The sequence below is a fragment of the Sinocyclocheilus grahami genome, unplaced genomic scaffold (genome assembly GCF_001515645.1).
Source record: "Sinocyclocheilus grahami isolate Dianchi unplaced genomic scaffold, SAMN03320097.WGS_v1.1 scaffold119.1, whole genome shotgun sequence".
NCBI classification, from domain to species: Eukaryota; Metazoa; Chordata; class Actinopteri; order Cypriniformes; family Cyprinidae; genus Sinocyclocheilus; species Sinocyclocheilus grahami.
In genome coordinates, this window is record NW_015505298.1 from 49954 (window position 1) to 72014 (window position 22061).

At 39.0% G+C, this 22061-nt stretch overlaps 1 protein-coding gene across 1 annotated transcript; it reads left to right on the forward strand.

Annotated features, from left to right (window-relative positions):
• The first annotated feature begins 316 nt into the window (after nt 1–316).
• On the forward strand, nt 317–20158 carry LOC107589751 (breast carcinoma-amplified sequence 3-like). Its single transcript, XM_016278272.1, has 3 exons — nt 317–349; nt 509–676; nt 19341–20158. Exons 2-3 carry the CDS (start codon nt 511–513, stop codon nt 19490–19492), a joined length of 318 nt encoding a protein of 105 aa, XP_016133758.1. The 5' UTR covers nt 317–349; nt 509–510; the 3' UTR covers nt 19493–20158.
• Nucleotides 20159–22061: the final 1903 nt, after the last annotated feature.

Below are 22061 nucleotides of genomic sequence, written 5' to 3' on the forward strand. Positions count from 1 at the left end.
CACGGGAGACAGACAAACTGTGCTTCCTTAACACCCCCCTCCTTATGCAATATCCCTTTTATTGGCCTAGGCGCTTATTGCTGGAAAAAAAAATTAGCCCAGTGTTTTTGTTTGAAGTCATACTGGCCCACAGTGGTGTTTTTCAGGGGTCAGTCATTTCCTCTTTGCTATCCCTGTCAGAGGAAGGCAAGGGGGGTCAGCTGGGGCTTGAGCTGCTATGTGTGCCAGATGAAACACAGATAGCTGTTTATGACCTCTGAGTTACACCAGCATAGCCATAGACAGTTTTCAGGTTCATTATGTATTATGACTTCAACGAGACTTACAGAATTGCAGTGTTTTCAAGCCGGTACGGTGTGATTTTTGACTTAGACAAGCAACAATTATAAAGAACAGAAAAAAATTGCAGTTTGCAGTGATAAAATTAAATTGTAATGAGCTTTAATGCAGTGTGAATCAAAATCGAGGATTGAACTGTTGCTCTTCTCTCTCGTTTTTTCTCTGGCAGGCATGTTTGACCGCAGCGTCACCCTGCTGGAGGTGTGTGGCAGCTGGCCTGAGAGTTTCGGACTGCGTCACATGTCCTCTGTGGAAGCCACGGAAGAGGGCCTGAAGGAGAGGCTGGCAGACGCAATGTCAGAGTCGCCCAGCAGAGACATTGTGGGCTCTGGGACAGGTGAGCGCAAACACTCTCACTAATGGTATTATGTACAACATATAGGCAATGGATGTCAGATAACATACTAGGGCTGTGCAAATAGTACAAGCTACGCGATATCGCGTTCATTATCGGCATGCCTGCGATTATGAGCGCGATATTGCGTAGATTGTCAGTGAACTATGGCTCTGTGTAGTAAATGCCACTCCATCTGAAAGCATGTGATGGAGATTTACTACTAATCACAGAATTGGCGTTACTGATGAGATGCGCATGATCATCGCATTTGATTATTTGCACAGCCCTATAACATACCATTAAAAACAACAGTTAACATCACATATTTAAAAAGAATGGTTCTCACAAATTTGTATGACTTTTTGCTCATTTGTATGACTCTGCTGTGAAACAAAAAAGTATCAAATGTTTTGGTTCATATAATGAAAGCCATTGTGGGCCAGAACAACATTAGACCCCACTTAATTTCATTGTATGTACAAATTTATTTTATGTGATGTCCAAAAGGAATTTGAATATGTAATGATAACTTTGTACAAGAAGATAAAAAAGGTATAAAACTGTCACTGGGGCATTTCCCTTTCAAAAAGTACTAACATTAGGTGCTTATATGTATTTTTAAAAAGTACTAATATGTACCATTTAGGAGTAAATAAGGTACAAAGAAGATGTACCTTTTAGCTTTTGTACCTTAGGGTACTGCCCAAGTGACAGCTTTATAGAAAAAAAAACAGATATAATTAATTTTTTTGTTATTACAGACCTGCCAACAGAACTTCAGCCAAGTTAATTCTTCTCATTAGTAGCTCGTTAAGCTCAAAAGCAAACTAACTCCCTCAGAAGTTAATATGGTAAACCCTATTTTGTTTGATTTGCTCTTGCTAATTCCTCCAGTGACTCCGGGAATCAGTTATGTCTCCTCAATCCTGTTCGAATTGCGCAGAGATAAGAATACGTCCTGGCGTATTTACGTGATCTCTCGTACAGATCTTGGAAAAGACACATTTCCGAGGTTTTACAATAACAAATTAGGTAATTCGCATTGAGGGAGAGACCAAGCGAAATGAGGGGGGAAATTGCCACTCTTGACAATCCAAATGTTTAACTCATTTAGGAAGCTGCTGCTCTCCGGCCCTCCCCCTCGTCTGAACAAGACTTTCTTTGATATCTGGGGAAGATGGAGCTTGGATCCTGGACGCCACTGCTTGGAGCAGCGAGGTCACAAGGCCCTAATGCATTTAGCATCGACTGGCCCTCTCTCGTAGCACGTCTATTAGGCACTAATTTGATTTGTACCTATTCATTTGCAGTCCCTGCAGCAGCACCGAGTTGGCCCTCTCCATAATTGGTTCTGTCTCTATTTTTGCATCATTAGATTAAGCCCGACTCCCGGACACTTGTAGTCTGCGCTTGTCCGTCCATTTATACAGCCTAATGTAACACAAAATTCATTACTGATCACATTACTCTCAACTTTTGGCCCCACGGGCTGGTGGATGAACGTAATGTTAAGCATCTCCTGAAGCAGGAAACCCAGAGTACGGACAAAAAATGGATTGCGGCGAGAGGCTCTAAATAAGCAGCACGGTGGCTGGGGACAGGGTGCTGGAGCCTCTGATGAGTGCTAGTCATCCGTTATGTCAGTCTGTGTCTTTTTCACCCAGATGTCCGGCTGCAGTTAAGAATCAGTGCCAGACTTTAAGAGTTCAAGCCGTTCCCATTTAGGTCTTTGTTGAAGGTACCGACTAATGTGGCAGTAAGTGCTGAGAATAACGGCCGAATATTGGTAATTACCCTATAGTCATCCAAAGTACCCTCTTCATTTGTTGTCATGGGTCGTGCCTGAGTTGTGTCTAGACAGTAACTGTTGTTCTGTGAACCCTGTTGTTGGTGGAACCCGTGATTCAAGATTTTAGAATTAAAGCTTTTCATCAAGGATTTAATGCATCCTAGCTAATTAAAATTAATTTCCTAAGTAAAAATACTAATCTTACTGACCCCAAACCTTTGAACAGTAATGTGTATATATACTGATAATACTGTGTGAATTAGGTAAATAATTTAGTTTATTTAGTTATTTATTTTCTCACAATAACTCTTTTGGTCTCTAAACTCCATGGACCCCAAACTCTTTTCCAGTGTGTAAGTGCCATAACTTTATTCTTAGGCTTTTCACAGATCGAGGTTTGCTATCTAGACACAACGGCTGGTATGGGATTTATCTGATCGATTGTAAAGCAGCATGGGATTGTGTCGTTGAGCTGTGGGTGAGCCAGTGCATCTGCGTATGCAATACCTCACCAGCTTTCTTTGTAGTTGTGGGGATGCCCTGTTTAATAACGCAGGTTCAGCCGGGAGCCTCTTTGAAGGGTCGAAAGCAGATGGTTCGACACTTAGCATCTCCTCACGCACAGGCTCTTTTTCAGAAGAGGATTGTAGCATCAGGGGACATCTCAGACTCTTCTTCTTCTACTTTATCAGTCACTAACTACTTCTCCATGTTTCATTCCGTCTATCTCTTTCCTCCAGTCCTCAGATTTTGCATTCTTGCGTAGTTTAACATCAATGAAATTGGAAAATTGACAACTGGGAAATACTACTCATGCAGGCGATGGGAGCGAACGCAAGACCCCCGGTTTACCGTCATGCAAGGAATGTAAGAGAAAACTCTTGGAATGCAGTCATCTTAAAATTAGATTTTGCCAGCGGCATAATGCTGCAAATTGGATTTTTGTCATTGGTGCTAACCTAACGTAAATTCCATTTAAACAGGGGGAAGAGGACAGGACTCAACCCTGTCAAGCGTTGTGTCCCTCCCCACACCACCGCTGCCAGTGTTTACTGAGGTTACACACAGGGATTATGTCTCTGTCATTCCTCATTACTCCAGCTGCTCCAAAAAACACATTTATATCTATTTCCCCGTTAAGCCCATAGTACTGAGAGCACACTCTCAATTCCCCACCCCTTCAGCCTTACAGAGCTCTCAGAATGGAGTAGTGATGTAGACATGATAATGCTAATACACTGTCTGCCTTTAAACAAAATGCTGCAGTGAGAATATTTTTCTCACATTTGATTTAAGTGAGTCAGTTAATTTGGTTCTTTTAAAAAATCTGATAATCTGTCACCCTACTAAAGATTCCCAATGTTTTCTAGTAGTGATGTAGTCATAACCTGTAAAAATTGATATAGCAATGCCAAAATGTTGTTTATGTTTCTTCATTGATATAGAGATTTGAATGCATGTTTTGTGTAGTTCATTAGCACAGCACTGTGATTATGGAAATGTTTTACAGTAATTGTGTATGGTGGTGTGAAAGCTGAAAGGACTCTCCTTTGTTGTCTACTGAACCAAATATATGTGTTCTTTTAAAATTATTAAGGCCGATGGGTTTTTGTGCACTTGAAGGAGAGCCCACACTGTTGGAGCCATACATGCCACAATAGCTTCATTGTGAAGAGGATGTTAGCGACAGCTCTCAAGCTCTCTCTTTCTTCCTCTTCATCCTTGAGTATTCAGTTCGACCCTTGGGGCAGAGCTTTATTGTGACAGCAACACACGTACATACAATGTCTAAAACACGCGTACACTTTATATATATATACAGTGGGTCCGGAAAGTATTCAGACCCCCTTAAATTTTTCACTCTTTGGTGTGTGTCAATGTTGTTAGCTAAGTTTCATAAATATTTAATAGTGTTGCTAACTGCTTATTCAGCTTGATTGCAGTTGAACTACATTCAAACACTAAAGCTTCATTACAGAAACATTCATATGACGGGCCCTTAAACAGTCATGCATGGAAGCTGGTAAAAGAAAGAACACATGTACGTGAGCATAGTTTTCCAAACATAAATGGACACCACTGAGCTGACTGAACTGTGACCGGCTGAACTTATGATGATTAGAGCTTTTGTCACGAAACTAGGAACAATACACTTACATCCGCCAGTAACACTCGTCTGTACATACTTCTCCAATGGCTAGACACTCCAGGGCGCCAAAAATCTGTCTTCCTCTCGATTGGCTGTTAGCACTCATGAAAGAAGCAGGATGTTTGTTTTCTAACCTCTCCAAAGCCATCAAAACATTAATCGCTCCATATTTTAGCCTTTGCACACTAGTTGTCATAGTTTTAGTTTATAAAATTGTCAGGTTTTAACTTTTTTTTAAATTATTTAATTTATGATTTAATTGTCTGACTAGGGATTGGATATTATTAGACTGTCATGGAATCTGCGTGCAGAACTCCACAGAAAGTTACTCAGTTTTCCACAGAATTAGAATGGCGTCATTCTGAAAGTTCTACAAGTCCCTAACTGCTTGTGTGTTTGTTTATTTAATATTTTGGCTAATTTGATGATGCTTTCAGCTATTAATAACAACGTTATATTCTCAGCTTAAACATTTTACTGTGTTTTCATTTATTATATAGAAATCATCTGATTTTCCACCCCAAATCAGTGCAGAAATGTGAACGTCTCCCTGCTGACTGACAGAGCTGATAGTTTGAACTTTGTGAACTAGATTTAAATGTCTGTGCTAACACTTAGCAAGACTGAGCCTCACCATCTTCTATTTATTTCATGTATGCTAACAAAAAATTGAGGTTTGATTGAGAATTAAGTATGAAAATTAATCAAACAGGCCTTGAGTTGGTAATGTGCAGCAGGTAAATTATTCCAGGTATTAATGGCGTAGCAGATTATCCCAGCATACAATAGGGTAGATCCTGTTCTGGGCGTACTGAAAACTCTCCATTGTTTGCTTACCTGGTTAATAACCGTAATATTCCCTATTTGAATTGGACTAACTCGCAAGTATTTTTTCGCCAAATCGCAAGCTATTATCAGAAAGAGCCTTCCATGTCATGTCACAGCTCATTTTAATGTGGTGCGATAGCCATCACTAAAGCAACAAGACACAGCTGAAAGCGCAGCAGCCCAGTCACTCGCCGTGCAAAGGACTTAGCTTGTGCTAATCAATCATCCACCACCTATACGCAGCACACAGATGATAGATTCCATAAACAAACCCAGCTCTAATCTGTGTCTGCTCAATCTCCTGCCAAACCCAAGTTCCTCAGTGAAAGTGTGCTGGACCATTACGTTGTGCTGCAAGTCTGTAGCATTGTTAAACATGTTTAGCTGCCCTATAATGCCCGGTTACATGTGAGTTTGGTAAGTGTAAATACTTCCATATGTCATTTAAATCTCCCTTGTCTTTAAACTGCCCCTCTGTAAACTGCATCTCTTCCAGCACACAGTGACCCTGCATTTGTGGGCAAGAAGACAGGCGTGATCATAGGGCTATTAGGTCCATTTATGCATGCTGTGTTGATCTGACCTCTGTGGAGCTGTTGCTGAGGATAGGGCCTGCAGCTCTCAGTGAGTTTACAGTGTCATCGACCCTGATGTTGAGCTCAGCTGTAGCTGACAATCATTACTTACATTGTCTGAAACCAGGAACACAAAAACAAATCTCTGTGGTTCTTCATACTGTGAGAGCATGTGTTGGACAAAGACAGTAGAAAGTGAGGTGGTATTAGTGCATGGATAGATGTGTAGTGAGATGGCCTGGAGGGGAATGAAGTGTAAAAACAGGAACACAATTATTATTTCCTCCCCTCAGCACTCACCCATTCATCCCATGATCAGTCTCTTCAGTGTGAGAGTAATGTACAGCGACAGGGTGAGACGATGAAGAAGAATTCCTGCATTCATAGCCTCTCTTTCTCTCTGTCTCCATCAGTGACACATCGGGCCTGGATATCATTTTAGCATTTATCCCCTGCTTTTTTTCCTCGTTGTTCTTCTAGCCTACAAACTAGTTGCTAAAACTGTAAAGAAAAGGATGGAAGCTGGGATTTAGGGTAGAAACCGAAGCTTGCAGTAAATGGGCTTTTTGTGGGATTTTTTGAGACTGCACTTAACAGCTCGCTCAAGGGAGCGACAGTCAGAAAGTAGAGAAAGAAAGGGAGACAGCTGAGGGGGTAGAAGGATACCTTTTAAAAGATGTTCCAGGATGTCTAGACATGGTGTTGGTGAAACATGTCAAAAGCACCAGGCATTTGAGATCACTGCAAATGGAAGCAAGAGGCAGGTGTCGGTGAGACATGCTACGTAGTCAAGCCGGCTCAGAGCTGTGATTCCACAACTGATTCAGACTCATAGGGCATTTACTGTGTTTAGCCTCTCAAGAGCATAAAGAAGAGTTCATTATTCAATACCACACTTACCTTGCTCTTTCCTACTTCTCCAAACTCTTCCTCCCTTTCCTTTCGCATTTACACGTGTGCTGTATATATATCAGTAAAGAGGTTGCATGAATTAGTGATAGAGGACATAATGGAGGGTTTCTTGAAAGCACAGCTGAAAGGCGTTACAGCGCTAACGGTCCACACCGATATGAGATCACTGGCCTGACTGCAGCACTTTCCAGGAAAGTGAAAAGAGGAGAGAGGACTTGAAGCAAGCAAGGAAGGGAGAGTGTTACTGACGCTGCCTGTGCCGCTGCCTCTCTTTCGGTTCTCTAATGGCCTCACACTTAGGAAAGCACTCACGCACGCCTCTCCCAGTACTGTGGATAAACCTTTTCTCTCTTTCTTCCTCTAGAGGCATTCCAGCACTTTCAGGTGAATGTGCGCTCAAAGAGGACAAGATCATTTAGTGCTATCATTTAATTGCTTAGTGATGATCTGACTAATGCAAAGCAAAATGGCAATTATGCAAAGTGGAAAACACATTGCTGTTTAGTTTCTAATGTGTTTATGGCTGGTAGATGAAAACTGGTAGTTTGAAAGTGCTGTTGTCCAGTTTGGTGTTGGACGTGCGAGCTTGAGCTTCAGGGCGAGTGAGTGAGCAATGGTGCTTTTCAGTGAAAGACCAGCTGAGTGTAGGATTCCTCCTTGGGCTACAGGGATTTAATGAACCTCATTCCAACAGAAAGACTTGTGTGTGTGTGTGTGTGTGTGTGTGTGTGTGTGTGTGTGTGTGCGCGTGTATATCTCAGGATGCTTGGCATGGCGTACGACTCCGCGGCCGTCACATTGACCGTGCCCATCAATCAAAGAGACATAAAGCAATATGGACAGCAATTAAATCAATTAATTGAATCAAAACTCAAATTAAGCCACCAGCCTGAGTGGTTTGTAATTGTAAATGGCATGAGCCTTCCATCCCGCTGGCTTAAATTTGAGACCTGCGCCTTGAGCAACTATTTAACCAATTACTCTGCTAGCAGTAATAGACCTTCTTAATGCTGGCAGAATCTGAGTGATTTTGTTTGACTTGGGTTTTTATTCAGAGGCTGTGGTCTAGTCGTTGTCTGTACGATAAATACAAAGTCAGTCATGTTTGTTATCTTAATGGATTTGGCCTCGTTTAGTCAATTTAGCACATTTGGAAAGTTTGCTATCTTTGTATACTATTCAGAAACAGTTCAAATAAACCAATTGAATTACAAAAGAAGTCGTTTGAGAGTCATTAGTGGTGTTGCTAAGGCAAGCATCGCTATGAAGTGTAATGCTGCCCGCACACTCTGGAAGTATTTTTCTCATTCATTTTTTCCATTGAGATTTATAATGCAGTTATAAGGCATGAACCAGAGGTGAGTCTCAACATTGCAAACTGGATTTTGAACCAAAATATATATTTATATTTTATATATAATATTTTCAGTTCAGCAAGGATGCATTAATTTGATCAAAAGTAAACACATTTATAATGTTACAAGATATTTCTATTTTCAAACAATTGCTGTTCTTTAAAAAAAAAAAAAAAGTATCAATGTTTCCATCAAAAATATTAAGCAGCACAACTGTTTTAAATGATAATAAGAATGTTTGTTGAGCAGCAAATCAGCATAGAATGATTTCTGCAGTATCATGTCACATTGAATTCTGGTGACATGAAATTCAGCTTTTTTTAAATATTTTTTGATTAAACTTTTTTTGATTATTATTTTATTAAAAAAAGGCAACCTTGGTGAGCATAAGGGGAAAAAATCTTACTGACCATCGAATGGTGTATTTAAATTGAAAATCAGTGGAAAAATATAATTGATTTAATGTTCTTGATTACAAGTATGACATGATAAATTTAATATTTTAAAAGCTGCAAAATATTCAGATATATACAGTCAACATGAAATTAAATCGTCAACATGATTTGTAAAAAGTTCATATAATACAGACTGATAGCTTTAATAGAAGTATATACTATTGATTAACAACTCACAGTAGATTTGTATTTAATGATTTAAATCGTTAACACCCTAACAGTTACATTGTAAAGTGCTAAAAATGGTCCAAATACTTTAGCAACTGTATAGCGATGCCCTGGCAACCACCCAGAACACTTTAGCATTGTGGTGATGAGATTTGCACAAGCAAGGACTGTTTTCTCAGTTCATGTTTCCTCAAGCAAATGTAAAAATCTAGTTCATATTCTGCTTTTGTAGAATAGCACAAGCCGCTGATGTATCAGATACGGCAAACGTTAGCATCATGTGTCAGAGGACAATGTTTCCTCTCACATTTCCTAGAAACATTTTCTCTTGCTCTTCCGACTCATTCATTACCTTCGTGTTATTTCAGTGAAAGAAAGGGAAGGAAAGTGTATGGAAGAAAATGAATAATTTAAGCCCGTAAGTATATGTGTGGAGAGTCATTCACACCTCTGTGGTAATCTAACACTAGAGCCTCGTTGAGTTCGGACGTTACATGCAGGAACATGAATATGCTTTCATTTTGACATGCACTCAACTCACTGTGCTCTAGTTAGAAACATGGCAGCAACGTGAGATCTAGAGTTTGTACGTGGTCATCCTTGTAAGTGATTCATTTTTAAGGACTGTAACTTTTATCATTCATAACTCACATTACGGTCTCCCACAGTCCTATTTTTTAGCACTCACTCACTAGATTTCTTTCTAAAGAAAATGCTTGCTTGCTGGTTGCTAGGCAGTTGCTAGGGTGGTCAGTAGTTATGAAAAGCACTTTCTGTGAAATTAACATGAAGCTGTAGACTCTGTTTGGTCTGTCTTGTGTTTGTACCCTCCGGGCCGTCTGCATGCATGATCCCTCGCACACATCACCACGGCCTCCACCAATAGCGCAGCTCTGTTTCTAATAAGTAAATGAGAAATGTGCCCTTGCTGGAGGATGGTATGTTCCAGGGCAGCAGAGGTTACAGTAAGTTTTCATTATATGTAATTGAAAGCACAATGGAGGCTGGCCGCCTTTACCTGCACCGCTCTTGAAAGCTCATTCTGTAATGACCATGAAATATGGACTTTCACATGTGGGCGGGACTCACTGAATGTAGTCCCCGCTTTTCATCCTTTCTGATAGGGTTTTGTCGGTTTGGCAGCTAACTTTGCTTCTAATCCAGAAGGGGGTCTCTCTCTGTTTTTCTCTCTTTCACACACACACACACACACACACACACAAGGGCTGTGCAATTAATCGCATACGATTGTCATGCGCGTTTCGTCAGTAAAGCCAGTTCCGTGATTAGTAGTAAATCTCCATCACCTGAGCCGTAGTTCACTGACAATTAGGCAATAACACGCGAATTCATTATCGCAGATTGAATCGCCTGCGATAATGCACGCGATATTGCCTAATTATCAGTGAACTACGGCTCTGTGTAGTAAATGCCACTCCATCTGAAAGCAGGTGATGGAGATTTACTACTAATCACAGAACTGGCTTTACTGACGAGACGTGCATGACAATCGCATACGATTAATTGCACAGCCCTAACACACACACACACACACACACACACACACTGTTGATAGTTATTTCACAGCCCCTCTGAGATTATCACTCAAATGAAAAGCTGGCATTAAGGGAGTCATCCTCTTAAAAAGTGGGCATTAGCAACACCCCAGCTGAGGAGCATTGTGAGTGTGTATGGGACACTATTATTGTGACAAGGCCTCATCCTGTATCCAGTTTACTCATTCGGTCTGGGCTTTTATTAATAGTCATGTGCCTGTGTGTGTTCGGGTATATATGGTTTATGAGGACACAAATGTGTATAATGACATGGGCATTACAATGTAAACATGGTTTATGAGGACACTTCCTGTGTCCCCATAAACCAAAAGGCTTAAAAAAAACATACTAAATGGTGTTTTATGAAATAAAAAAATTGCCAATAGTTTTCTGTGAGGTGTAGGGTTAGGTGTAGGGTTGGTATAGGGTGATAGAAAATACAGTTTGTACAGTTTAAAAACCATTATGCTTATGGAAAGTCCCCGTAAACCACATATACCAACATGTGTGTGTGTGTGTGTGTGTGTTAGGGCTGTGCAATTAATCGTATGCGATTGTCATGCACGTCTCGTCAGTAAAGCCAGTTCTGTGATTAGTAGTAAATCTCCATCACCTGCTTTCAGATGGAGTGGCATTTACTACACAGAGCCGTAGTTCACTGATAATTAGGCAATATCGCGTGCATTATCGCAGGCGATTCAATCTGCGATAATGAATTCGCGTGTTATTGCCTAATTGTCAGTGAACTACGGCTCAGGTGATGGAGATTTACTACTAATCACAGAACTGGCTTTACTGACGAGACGTGCATGACAATCGCATACGATTAATTGCACAGCCCTAACACACACACACACACACACACACACACACACACACTGTTGATAGTTATTTCACAGCCCCTCTGAGATTATCACTCAAATGAAAAGCTGGCATTAAGGGAGTCATCCTCTTAAAAAGTGGGCATTAGCAACACCCCAGCTGAGGAGCATTGTGAGTGTGTATGGGACACTATTATTGTGACAAGGCCTCATCCTGTATCCAGTTTACTCATTCGGTCTGGGCTTTTATTAATAGTCATGTGCCTGTGTGTGTTCGGGTATATATGGTTTATGAGGACACAAATGTGTATAATGACATGGGCATTACAATGTAAACATGGTTTATGAGGACACTTCCTGTGTCCCCATAAACCAAAAGGCTTAAAAAAAACATACTAAATGGTGTTTTATGAAATTAAAAAATTGCCAATAGTTTTCTGTGAGGTGTAGGGTTAGGTGTAGGGTTGGTATAGGGTGATAGAAAATACAGTTTGTACAGTTTAAACACCATTATGCTTATGGAGAGTCCCCGTAAACCACATATACCAACATGTGTGTGTGTGTGTGTGTGTGTGTGTGTGTGTGTGTGTGTGAGCGAGCACCAGAATGTGTGTCTATGCATGTAGTATTTTTGTTTAGGTCTGTTTCCACTTGTGCTCAGTGAGGAATCCTAGAAATGCAGCAGTATAAACATATCCAGTATCTTGATTGGAGATCAGAATTATTATTGTTAGTAGTAGTGGTGGTAATAATAATAATAATAATAATAATTCAGATTATTATTATTATTAAGCACAGTGTACCTCATTAGTTCTCATTAGTTAACCTTAGTTAATTAACATTAACAATGAGCAACAGCAACATTTGTTACAGAAGTTATTATACTTTGTTTAAAAACTACAACTATTAGTTCATGTTAGCTTGGGTCCATTAAATAATACAGTTACAACTTTTGCTTTTAATATAGTGTCATTAAATGTTGAAATTAACTAAGACTAAATGATTTAGAAGAATTTTTCATTGACAGTTTGTTAACTAGGCTAATACATTAGCTAATGTTAAAGGTGCAATAGGTGATTGTCTTCAGAAACGTTTTATGTTATGCTGGTTGAAAGTCTCTTCACATCCCGATAGCAATCATTAAGTTAAGTGGTCTAAATGTATTTATCTGTATTTATATATTCTGTGGAAGGCATAGGACCAAGAAATGTTCATCCAATCAAAATGCTCAGTCCGAGTGTTTTAATGGGCTTTCCTACCTGCCTGTCAACTTATGTATTAGCATACCTCTGCGTACCCGGTTTTCACAGACAGGATAGGCCTACGTAATCAGCGTGTTCACACACGCAGTGCAGACAGAGTGAGAATGGCAGACAAACATCAACAACCTGATCTTCCTTCCTGGTATTGTAGTACTTTTAATGTTTCTCACTGGTGAATGACACATGATGTAGCCCAGTGGTTCCCAATTCCAGTCCTCGTGCCAAAATGCATATTTTGCATGTCTCGCTAACACACCCGATTCCGATAACCAGCTTGTTAGAAGTGAGCTACGTGCATGAACTATTCCGATCGATATGATCCCTACACCGTGTTCATTGCTCCCTACTCTGTTTCTCACTGGTGAATGACACATGATGTAGCCCAGTGGTTCCCAATTCCAGTCCTCGTGCCAAAATGCATATTTTGCATGTCTCGCTAACACACCCGATTCCGATAACCAGCTTGTTAGAAGTGAGCTACGTGGCTGACCGATTGCGATCGATATGATCCCTACACCGTGTTCATTGCTCCCTACTCCCTGAGCAGGGGAAATCCGTTGAAGTTTACTTCACTTCGGAACATGGGCTGGAATTGGGAACCACTGATGTAGCCTATGTTGTCTCTCATATTCTTCTGGTCTGTGAGCGTATATGCATTCAGGGGGCGTGGCTTTGGACGGCGATTGCAGGGAGGGTGGGGCGTTCGCTTTCAGTGCTATTAGGCTAAAGTTAGCATTTTCCAAGATCTCCTACTGCACCTTTAAATAATGGAGCCTAATGTAATGTGTGGCTGAACAATAAAGAATCAAAACATTTTCAAACAATATCAAGGGTATGTTGCAGTCCAGATTCAATTAAAATGTAAAAAAGTTTGAACATAAATTGCCTATTAAGCCTAAGTATTTAAGTATTTGGTGCTGTGATGAACAGCTTTGCTAATACAAATATCAGAATGGCTGTTAAATCCTATTCAGAAACGGAAAGTAGCGCAGCTGCTTTGTTTACGGAGTTACCGGGGTAATGGCTGCATTTCTGCTGTTCCATCAGCGCAATCTGCTGTCAGAGAGTGAATGTGCATTTTCATCAGTCTCCTTCACTCGTTCCGCCATGCACTTCTCATCCATGTTGGGCTTGTTTACATGAGTGCACATGCATCTTTGACGCAGCATACAGCGGCATTGTACATTTTAACCAGTTGATGGGAAAAGTAGGCTATTCTTAAAATGCCTTCACAAATCTGAATACTTTGTAATAAATAATTATTTACGACATTTTGAAGTGCCCACGATAACGATATAGTGCATGGTCATAATCGTGATATCGCATTACTGAATACCGGCACAAGTCTATTATGCATAATTTGGTGGACTTTTGACAGCTCCAGAGATCATGTTAAAGGGGTCATATGATGCTGCTAAAAAGAACATTATTTTGTGTATTTGGTGTAATGAAATGTTTATGCGGTTTAAGGTTAAAAAAAACACATTATTTTCCACATACTGTACATTATTGTTTCTCCTCTATGCCCCGCCTTTCTGAAACGCATCGATTTTTACAAAGCTCATCGGTCTGAAAAAGCAAGGTGTGCTCTGATTGGCCAGCTATCCAGTGCGTTGTGATTGGCCGAATACCTCAAGCGTGTGACAGAAATGTTATGCCCCTTACCATATTGTGATGATGCCCTGTCAGGCCGGAGCGATGATTCAAAAACATGAAAACTCATTATAAACGAGGCATTTGTTGCATCCAGTGGGGACATAATTATGGATTATAATGACTTATACTGTCTTTTTACGTGTTGCGTTGCAATGCGCCACGTAAACATAAAACCATGTCTGCATTTGTGATCGGAGAAATGACAAACAACAAGCCCTACTCTACACTGCCCAAAAAACTCGCTTTAAATATATAAAATATAAAAACTCTATAATTATAAAAAACTTACTTACAGTCTGTGAGTCAGAACAGCCGGCATTGTAGTCTACTCTCCCAGGATCACGAAATGGTCCTCCATAAAATGTTCTGGAACAGTGTTGTAAATACAACTTAACCACTGATTTGTAGTCGCGTCCATTTTTGGAAGGCCAAACAAAGTAGTTTCGCTTTCACAACGAAACACAGCGTCACACACGGCGGCCTAGAGTAAGCAGAGGCCGGGGGATAAAGTGAGGAACGGCCGGAGGGCTAGAGTGAGGACTCCGCTTCGTCCACGGTGAAAGCCTATCTGGCGATCCACAGCTCAAAGTTGTAGTATTTCCTCAGCAACCAGCACGGATCAGCTCCAGGTTATGCAAATCTTCCCACATAGAGATGTAGATATGTGGGGGCGTGTTAGAACGAGCCGTTTTAGGTAGGCGTGGCTGACTCTTAACTTTTATAAAGAATATCTCTTTGGATTTGAGACTTTAGTCTTTGCAACTTTACAGATCTTCTTTATGCACCAAGAGCTTGTAACACTCCAAAGAGAAAGGAAAAATTGAAATCGCATCATATGACCCCTTTAAAACTACAAATAGTGGCAAAATTAAAAGTGCATTATGGGTGTTGAAGTTTTTGGTGAAAGCCCTTTTTTCTGTTTTCTCTAATCATGAAGCATGGATTTCAAACTTTTTTTGTATGTTTCTACTGCACAGACAGCCAAGTTTTATTAAAAGCCCATCTTGTCAGGCAGAGACACATGACCTGGAGAGAAGAATGACGAGAGAGTACTAATCAACTCCAGCTGCATCCATGCTACGATTTAAGTGCAAACAAGAAACTGAACTCTTAAAGAGTGTTTATCAGAGTAAGTTACGCCCTTTGTCCCGTTTACCCCCCTCTCTAATGAGGGCACAAATTGGGTCCACTCTCTCATTGGCATTTACACTGGCACAGCTATCTGATGAAGGGCTCTTTATGTGCTTTGATCCTGTTTGGTTTCCTTCTAATGATCAGTTGACTCCCCCTCGGTGAGCTGCGCTCAAGCCCGCATGTTCTCTGTCACTCAGTCTAATGTGTAAGCATGCGCTGGTTACCCACAGCAAACAGCGTTCTAAGATCTAGAAATGTCTGTGCCACGCTGGACTGGTGTTTACTGCCGAAAACCAGCATGTTTGATCATATTCTGCTGGAGCCTGCTTTCTGGGGAGCAGGCACTCGCGGTTCAGCCATCAGATGTGCCTGCAGTGATGCAGAGAGAGGGAACAGAAACCGAAAGAATTCCATAGTGTGTGTAATGTGTGTATAGTCAAGCTAAGAGCTTTAGGAGGAGATTTTATGTGGCTGGTAAGTTTAATTTAAAAGAGACGGCTGCTGGTTGAGATAATGAATTAGATGTGTATATTTTGTGAATTTTTTTAATCTCACAATTCAGACTTTTTTCTTGCAATTCTGACTTTTACTTCTCAGAACTAAGCTTACAGACTTTTTTCTCTGAATTCTGAACTTACATCTTGCAATTCAGTTTTTCGCAATGGAATAAAAAGTTAAAAGGCTAATTGTGACTCTTAGCTGTTGTGAGTTTATATTTCAGTTCTGAATTTTTTTTTTCTCAGAATTACATGTTTATATCTTGTTTTTCTGAGTTTAAATCTCACGGTTCTTAGAATTGTATGAAAAAAGTCAGAATTTGTGAGGTATAAACTATATATAAAAAAATAAGCTTACGAAGTATAAAAATGTCTGAATTTTGAGGAAAAAGTCACTTTTTTTTTAATTCTGTCGGAAACAAGCTTCCATAGCAGGGTATGCATGTATGAAGCCACTGTTTGTTTGTTTGTTTGTTTGTTTGTTTGTTTGTTTGTTTGTTTGTTTGTTTGTTTGTTTGTTTGTTACTACTGCTTATTTAAAAAAAAAATGATAATCTATAATTTTGTATAGACTAAAGACAAATATTTTTATCCTTTGGTTTGCATCCATCAAATAAAGCCAAATAAATTCTAAATACTTTCAAAATGAGTGGTAATTCACTAATTATATCATTAAAAAAATATCAATATAATTATATAATAAAAAAAATAATTGATAAAATTTTACTGTAAATACAATACAAATTAATAGTATTATATAATTATTATAATTATGTATAATAATCATATTATTGAAGTGTATACCTTACTGGATTTTACTATCTATATATGAAATATTTTACAAATAAATGGTACACTGTAAAAAAAAAAATCTGTGACATTTACGATAAAATACCGGCAGCTGTAGTTGCCAGAACTTCACAGTAAAAAATATGGTAGCAACATTTTAGGTTTTACAGACTTAACTTAAATTCACAATAAAATACCATATTTCATTAACTGATGTAATGTTAATAAACCAACATATTGAAGTGTTAATATCTGTTTTGAACCATTGTAATGCACTGATAACCACCAAAAACTAGTGGTGATGAGAAAGTCACGTGATGAACCAAAGTTCACCGCAAACTAAGCTCTACGAGCTGAGGGCAATATTTATATATAGAAGGTGCACAGTGTCATTCACACAAACACTAAACCCCATCACGGTGACACACGTGATACTGAAATAATGCAAGAAACATTAATTTAACAACATTAGATGTAAGATCTAAGATAAGATAAGAAAAAACTAAGAAGAAACATCAAATATGAAGTGTCATGCAGAGAATTCTGGGAGTGTCAATTTACGTTTTTTCACTGTAAATTATACATGACTTTTTCTTTTTCACTTCCAAAAACCATATTTTTAACAGTATTTTACTGTAAAATTACATTAAAATGTAATTTCATTTATTCACCGAATATAGTATGGAAACTTACTGTTAACCAGGTTTTTACTGTTAAAATCACAATCGTTTTTTTTACAGTGTAGTTCATATAATTTTATAATTAAAGAATTTAAGTTATTGGATTGTACTAATTTATTGTATATATTTATAGATAATATAGATATAGATATATATGAACACAATTTCTTTGTATTCATATAAGTAAATTGTGATGTAAAAATTGCTTGTACCATGATAAAAGATTCTGATCACACTGTCTACCCCTAGTGTGTGACATCATTGTTTACTCTGTGCTAAGGCCAAGAGCACAGTCTCCAGCAGAATCATACCACTGCCGGCGCTCTCTCTTACATGCAGATTCACAAATAAACACACGCCACCGGCGCTCCACAACAGCACATTTCTCTGGTCCAGGTGTGGGCCCTGACCATCTGCACCCTGCCTCTAATTACTACACCACCGTGTGGAATCATTTAAGCGGTGTTTATTTGCGTATGCCCACATGCAAGCGCCTTTTGGCCCTGCCACCCTGTGTGTATGTGCTATCTGCTGGGCACACGAGGAGAAGCAGAGTCACTGTCTCTTCCCTGGCAGGCACGCTTCTTTTGCTTTGAGCCAGTAGAACAGGATTTACGAGCACCTGTCACAGAGGTATGTGCCTCCTTTCCTCCCCCACCAGCGCAAATCATCAGGGCCACCCAGTCCCTGCTATCGTTTTAGCACTGTACAGTGTGTGTGTTTGAGATGTTCTGTATACACACCAGATAATAACTGAAAAATTATGGACACCACCATTCTGCATCTGATGTATGTTTAAAACAATGCATATATCTCAGCGGTTATGAGTCCCTGCTGTCCGTGACTGTTTATACAATGGACAAAGTTTAACAACATGTAACATCCACAACATATACAATACAAATCATGCTGAGAATAACACTCTCCACAAGGTGCCAAAACACAAGCTTTGGCCATTATGTGCACAAATATTTTATGTACGTACTTTAAAAAAAAAAATCAATTTTTCATAGTTTTTGACTCTATTCCCATTGGATACTTCACTTTAGTCATCATTAAAGTGAGTCTTTTTTTTACAAGAAAGCATAATACATGGATTTATTTTTCCTCAAATTGATAGTATTGTACCTCTACTATTTCAAGCAGATTGTGTGTGAATTATACAGAGACTTTTAGGGAGCTTGACATTTCAACAGGAAATTTTCAGGTCACACAGTTAACTGAACATCATCTCATATTAAACATGGAAACATTTTAGTAGTATATTTGTAACATGTAAGTGTTTTTTCCAAGTCATAATGACAGTGTTAATGTTTTGTCAATATTCCATCCAATGATGATCCTAATGAAAAATACTCGGGTACCTCAGTGACCTGTTGCTATGGTTACTGCTTCAGGCAAAAAACTATTTGTTTGTGAGTGTTTATTGAACCCATAGATTTTTTTTATGCTTCAAAAAGAAGTCTCTTATTCTCACCAAGGCTGCATTTATTTCAGTGCACCCAAAAATGTACACATACTAATATTGCAAAATATGAATACAACTTAAAGTAACTGATTTCTATTTGAACATATTTTAAAATGGCAAAGCTGAATTGTTCTTTAGCCATGATCCTTCAGAAATCATTCTAATATGCTGATGTGCGGCTCAAGAAACATTCCTTATTATAAATGTTGAAAACAGTTGTGCTGCCACATATGTCTTTCTATTTTATTATTTACTTTAAATTAACCATAACTTGTTCTTTATACACTTAATGAACATTTTCCCAAGTCCCATTATTCTGAAAGCTGAAGCATTGTTTAGAAGTTCAGATTATGAATTATCTTAAATGACAAACACTTCATTTATATTTAAAAGAATTAAACAACTACAGGTGACTTGTGAGAGCTTGAGATTAGCACTTTTTACAGTAATAGTGAATCATTTAAAATCTCTCCTGACTTCAAGCACTGCAGTGATCCTGCCTAACTGTGTGAGTCTTGTTTAATGTTGCTGTTTGCTTCATCTTTCTCTCTGTGTGTGTTTTGAATGCAGCAGAGCTGCAGAGGGAGGGAAGCATCGAGACGCTCAGCAATAGTTCTGGCTCCACCAGTGGCAGCATTCCCCGAAACTTCGAGGGCTACCGGTCCCCTCTCCCCACCAATGAGAGCCAGCCCCTCAGCCTCTACCCCACCGCATTCCCCTAAAACCAGCCGTCCCGCCCACATCTCAGACCCAAGGAAAACCTCTCTGTCGCCTTTGGACAATCTTGACAGTGCAACCACAACACATCACCCACGAGAGAGGCCACACTCTCACCCTGCATCCTGCTCTCCTATATCATTTCTCTCTTCTTTGAAATGTGGATTTTCCTTTAATCAAACTCGGCATGCAGGAAAACAATGTTCGATCAGGCCCGGTGTTAACATCCCTCGTCATTCACTTCCCTTGTAGATTAATTTTAATGTTACCTCCACCTGAGAGAGAGAGAGAGCGCAAATATTAACTTTGATGGGTCGGATGTACTGTAGAAGGGATCCACTGGAGTTGCCACTTTTCTCAAAGATGTGTCATATTACCAATATCATTATCAATCGAACTTCCAGTGCGTATCTTTATTGAACGCATGTGCATGAGTGAGAGTGTGTCTTCATCAGATACGAGTCCTGATTACCTCTCAGTAGTTGAGTTTAGGTTTGAGCTTAGAAAGCGCAATGCTGATTTTTTTTCCGATCAACACTTCATTAGACAAATAGTGTTTGATATATTTTAGTAAACGTGTACTGTAACATTTGAATTGATTTGACTTTTATAGGTAATCAAACATGGTTATGTTTACCATTTAATCTTGTTACATTATAGTGTTCATTATTCCGCACATTTTTTTCTGTATATTTGATTTTTTTTTTTTCTTTTCAGTTTTTTGGATTCAATTTTATTGGCTTTATAAATTAAGTAGTTTCAAATTATTTAAATTCCTTTCAATTTAGGGGGAAAATGAAATGTATTGATTCTTTCAAAAGGGATTTTTGTGTTCTAATGTTTCCTTGTTTGATTGGCTTTAATAGGATGTGTGCGAGGCTGATATTTAGCAGTGGTGCTCTCAAGGATCCACAGCAAATTTCATTCAGCTCAGGTGATTTAGGTGATTTAGACACTACCCAAATGTTAAAAAACTTGTTCCATCATTATCATTATCATTATTATCATCAATAATTTCTATTAGCTTATTTAACTATTTTTAAAAAAGGCTTTGTTTGAAGAACTTGCTTGACTGGATGTAACGTTTTACATACACTCACAACACATAGTTATTGATAAATACCAATTAAACAAGAAATGTGAATACATGGTCCTAATCATCAGCCTGCTGTTGGCTGACAGCCAACGATGTTGAAAGCCTCAGTAGCTGGAGAGGAAACATGAAGAGTTTGTTCACCGTAATTTATTACGCCATTCAAGTTGGCATGACTTTAAGTCTGAATGCAGTGCACATGCTTTGGATGGACTATATTTTTTGTAATAATACTTTCGCAATGTGATCTTGAAATAGGAATTTATGCAAGTGAATTTAACTAGTCTTCTATACATTTGCGTGTTTGCTTAATACAGCATATGCATTCTGACTTCCTTAGTTTGTTGTTTTCCCTTGTTAACTTACCTTGCTCTCTCCTGAATATATTTGTTATACAAAAAATAAATAAAAAATAAATGCATTTAAATGACAAGATAAAAATCTGGGCCTGAGGCTACAAATCACAATCACTGCCTTTGTTTAGGGAACTGTTTTTTATCATCACGAATCTTCCACAGGCTTCAGGACAGGCTGAGATTTCTTCCATCACTGCTTTAGTTGCATGTGTGTGAGCTTTGTTTCGTGATGATATAATGAAAGGTTTATTTGCAATTATATAGAGCAGCTGAATTTTCCAGAACAAGCTGTCTGTTGTAAAACTTTAGGAATTTATCAATATTATAAATGTGCTCTTAAAATATTGAACTTATTCAAAATTATTTTAAACATGTTAAGTAATTATATCTGATAGGAAACAATATAATGTGTATACAAAGTGCCATTTTCTTATAAAAACATTATTATACAACTTGACCTGATGCAGTAGACAGACAAAATCACAAAAAAAGCCATTGTTGTTATCATAGTGATTTTTATTGTGCCGAGTAAGACAAGCAGAAATGTGTTGCATGCAAAGAAGCAAAAGGTAATTTTTTTCACTTTTCCATTCTCACCAGCATCTTAAAGCATCTTCTCAACGCTTACACACACACACACACACACACAATCACCCTTATACAGTAATGCTGCACACAGTGTCTCAAAGGCGACGTGAAGCAGTCATGACGGTGTGGAGGACAGTGGCAGAGCTCAGACTCTCCATCTGGGAAGGTCAGCCCTCGATTCTCTCTGTCTCCTTCCAGACCTCCAGTGCCACCTTATCACTGGAGCGACAGCCTATAAATACAAACAGAAGATAGTAGGCATTTCAGTGAGGAGTGTCAGTGGTTTCCTCCTTTCTGCGGGGTCAGAGGGCTGCTGTGCAAATTTGTACATTTAAAGAAGCATTCATCTATAAACAGTCTGCCGTTTAGTCACTGTGGCACTGATACAGAATCTACCATGAGTCAATCTGTCAAGGCTTGTTGGCAATACATGTAAGATTTTGTGGCTGTTTGTTCCAAAACACTCCTTGAATCCTCTACACTCCATGTATCCCAATGGGAACGGGCTCCATTCAGTAACAGGCTGCTTTCTGGCAC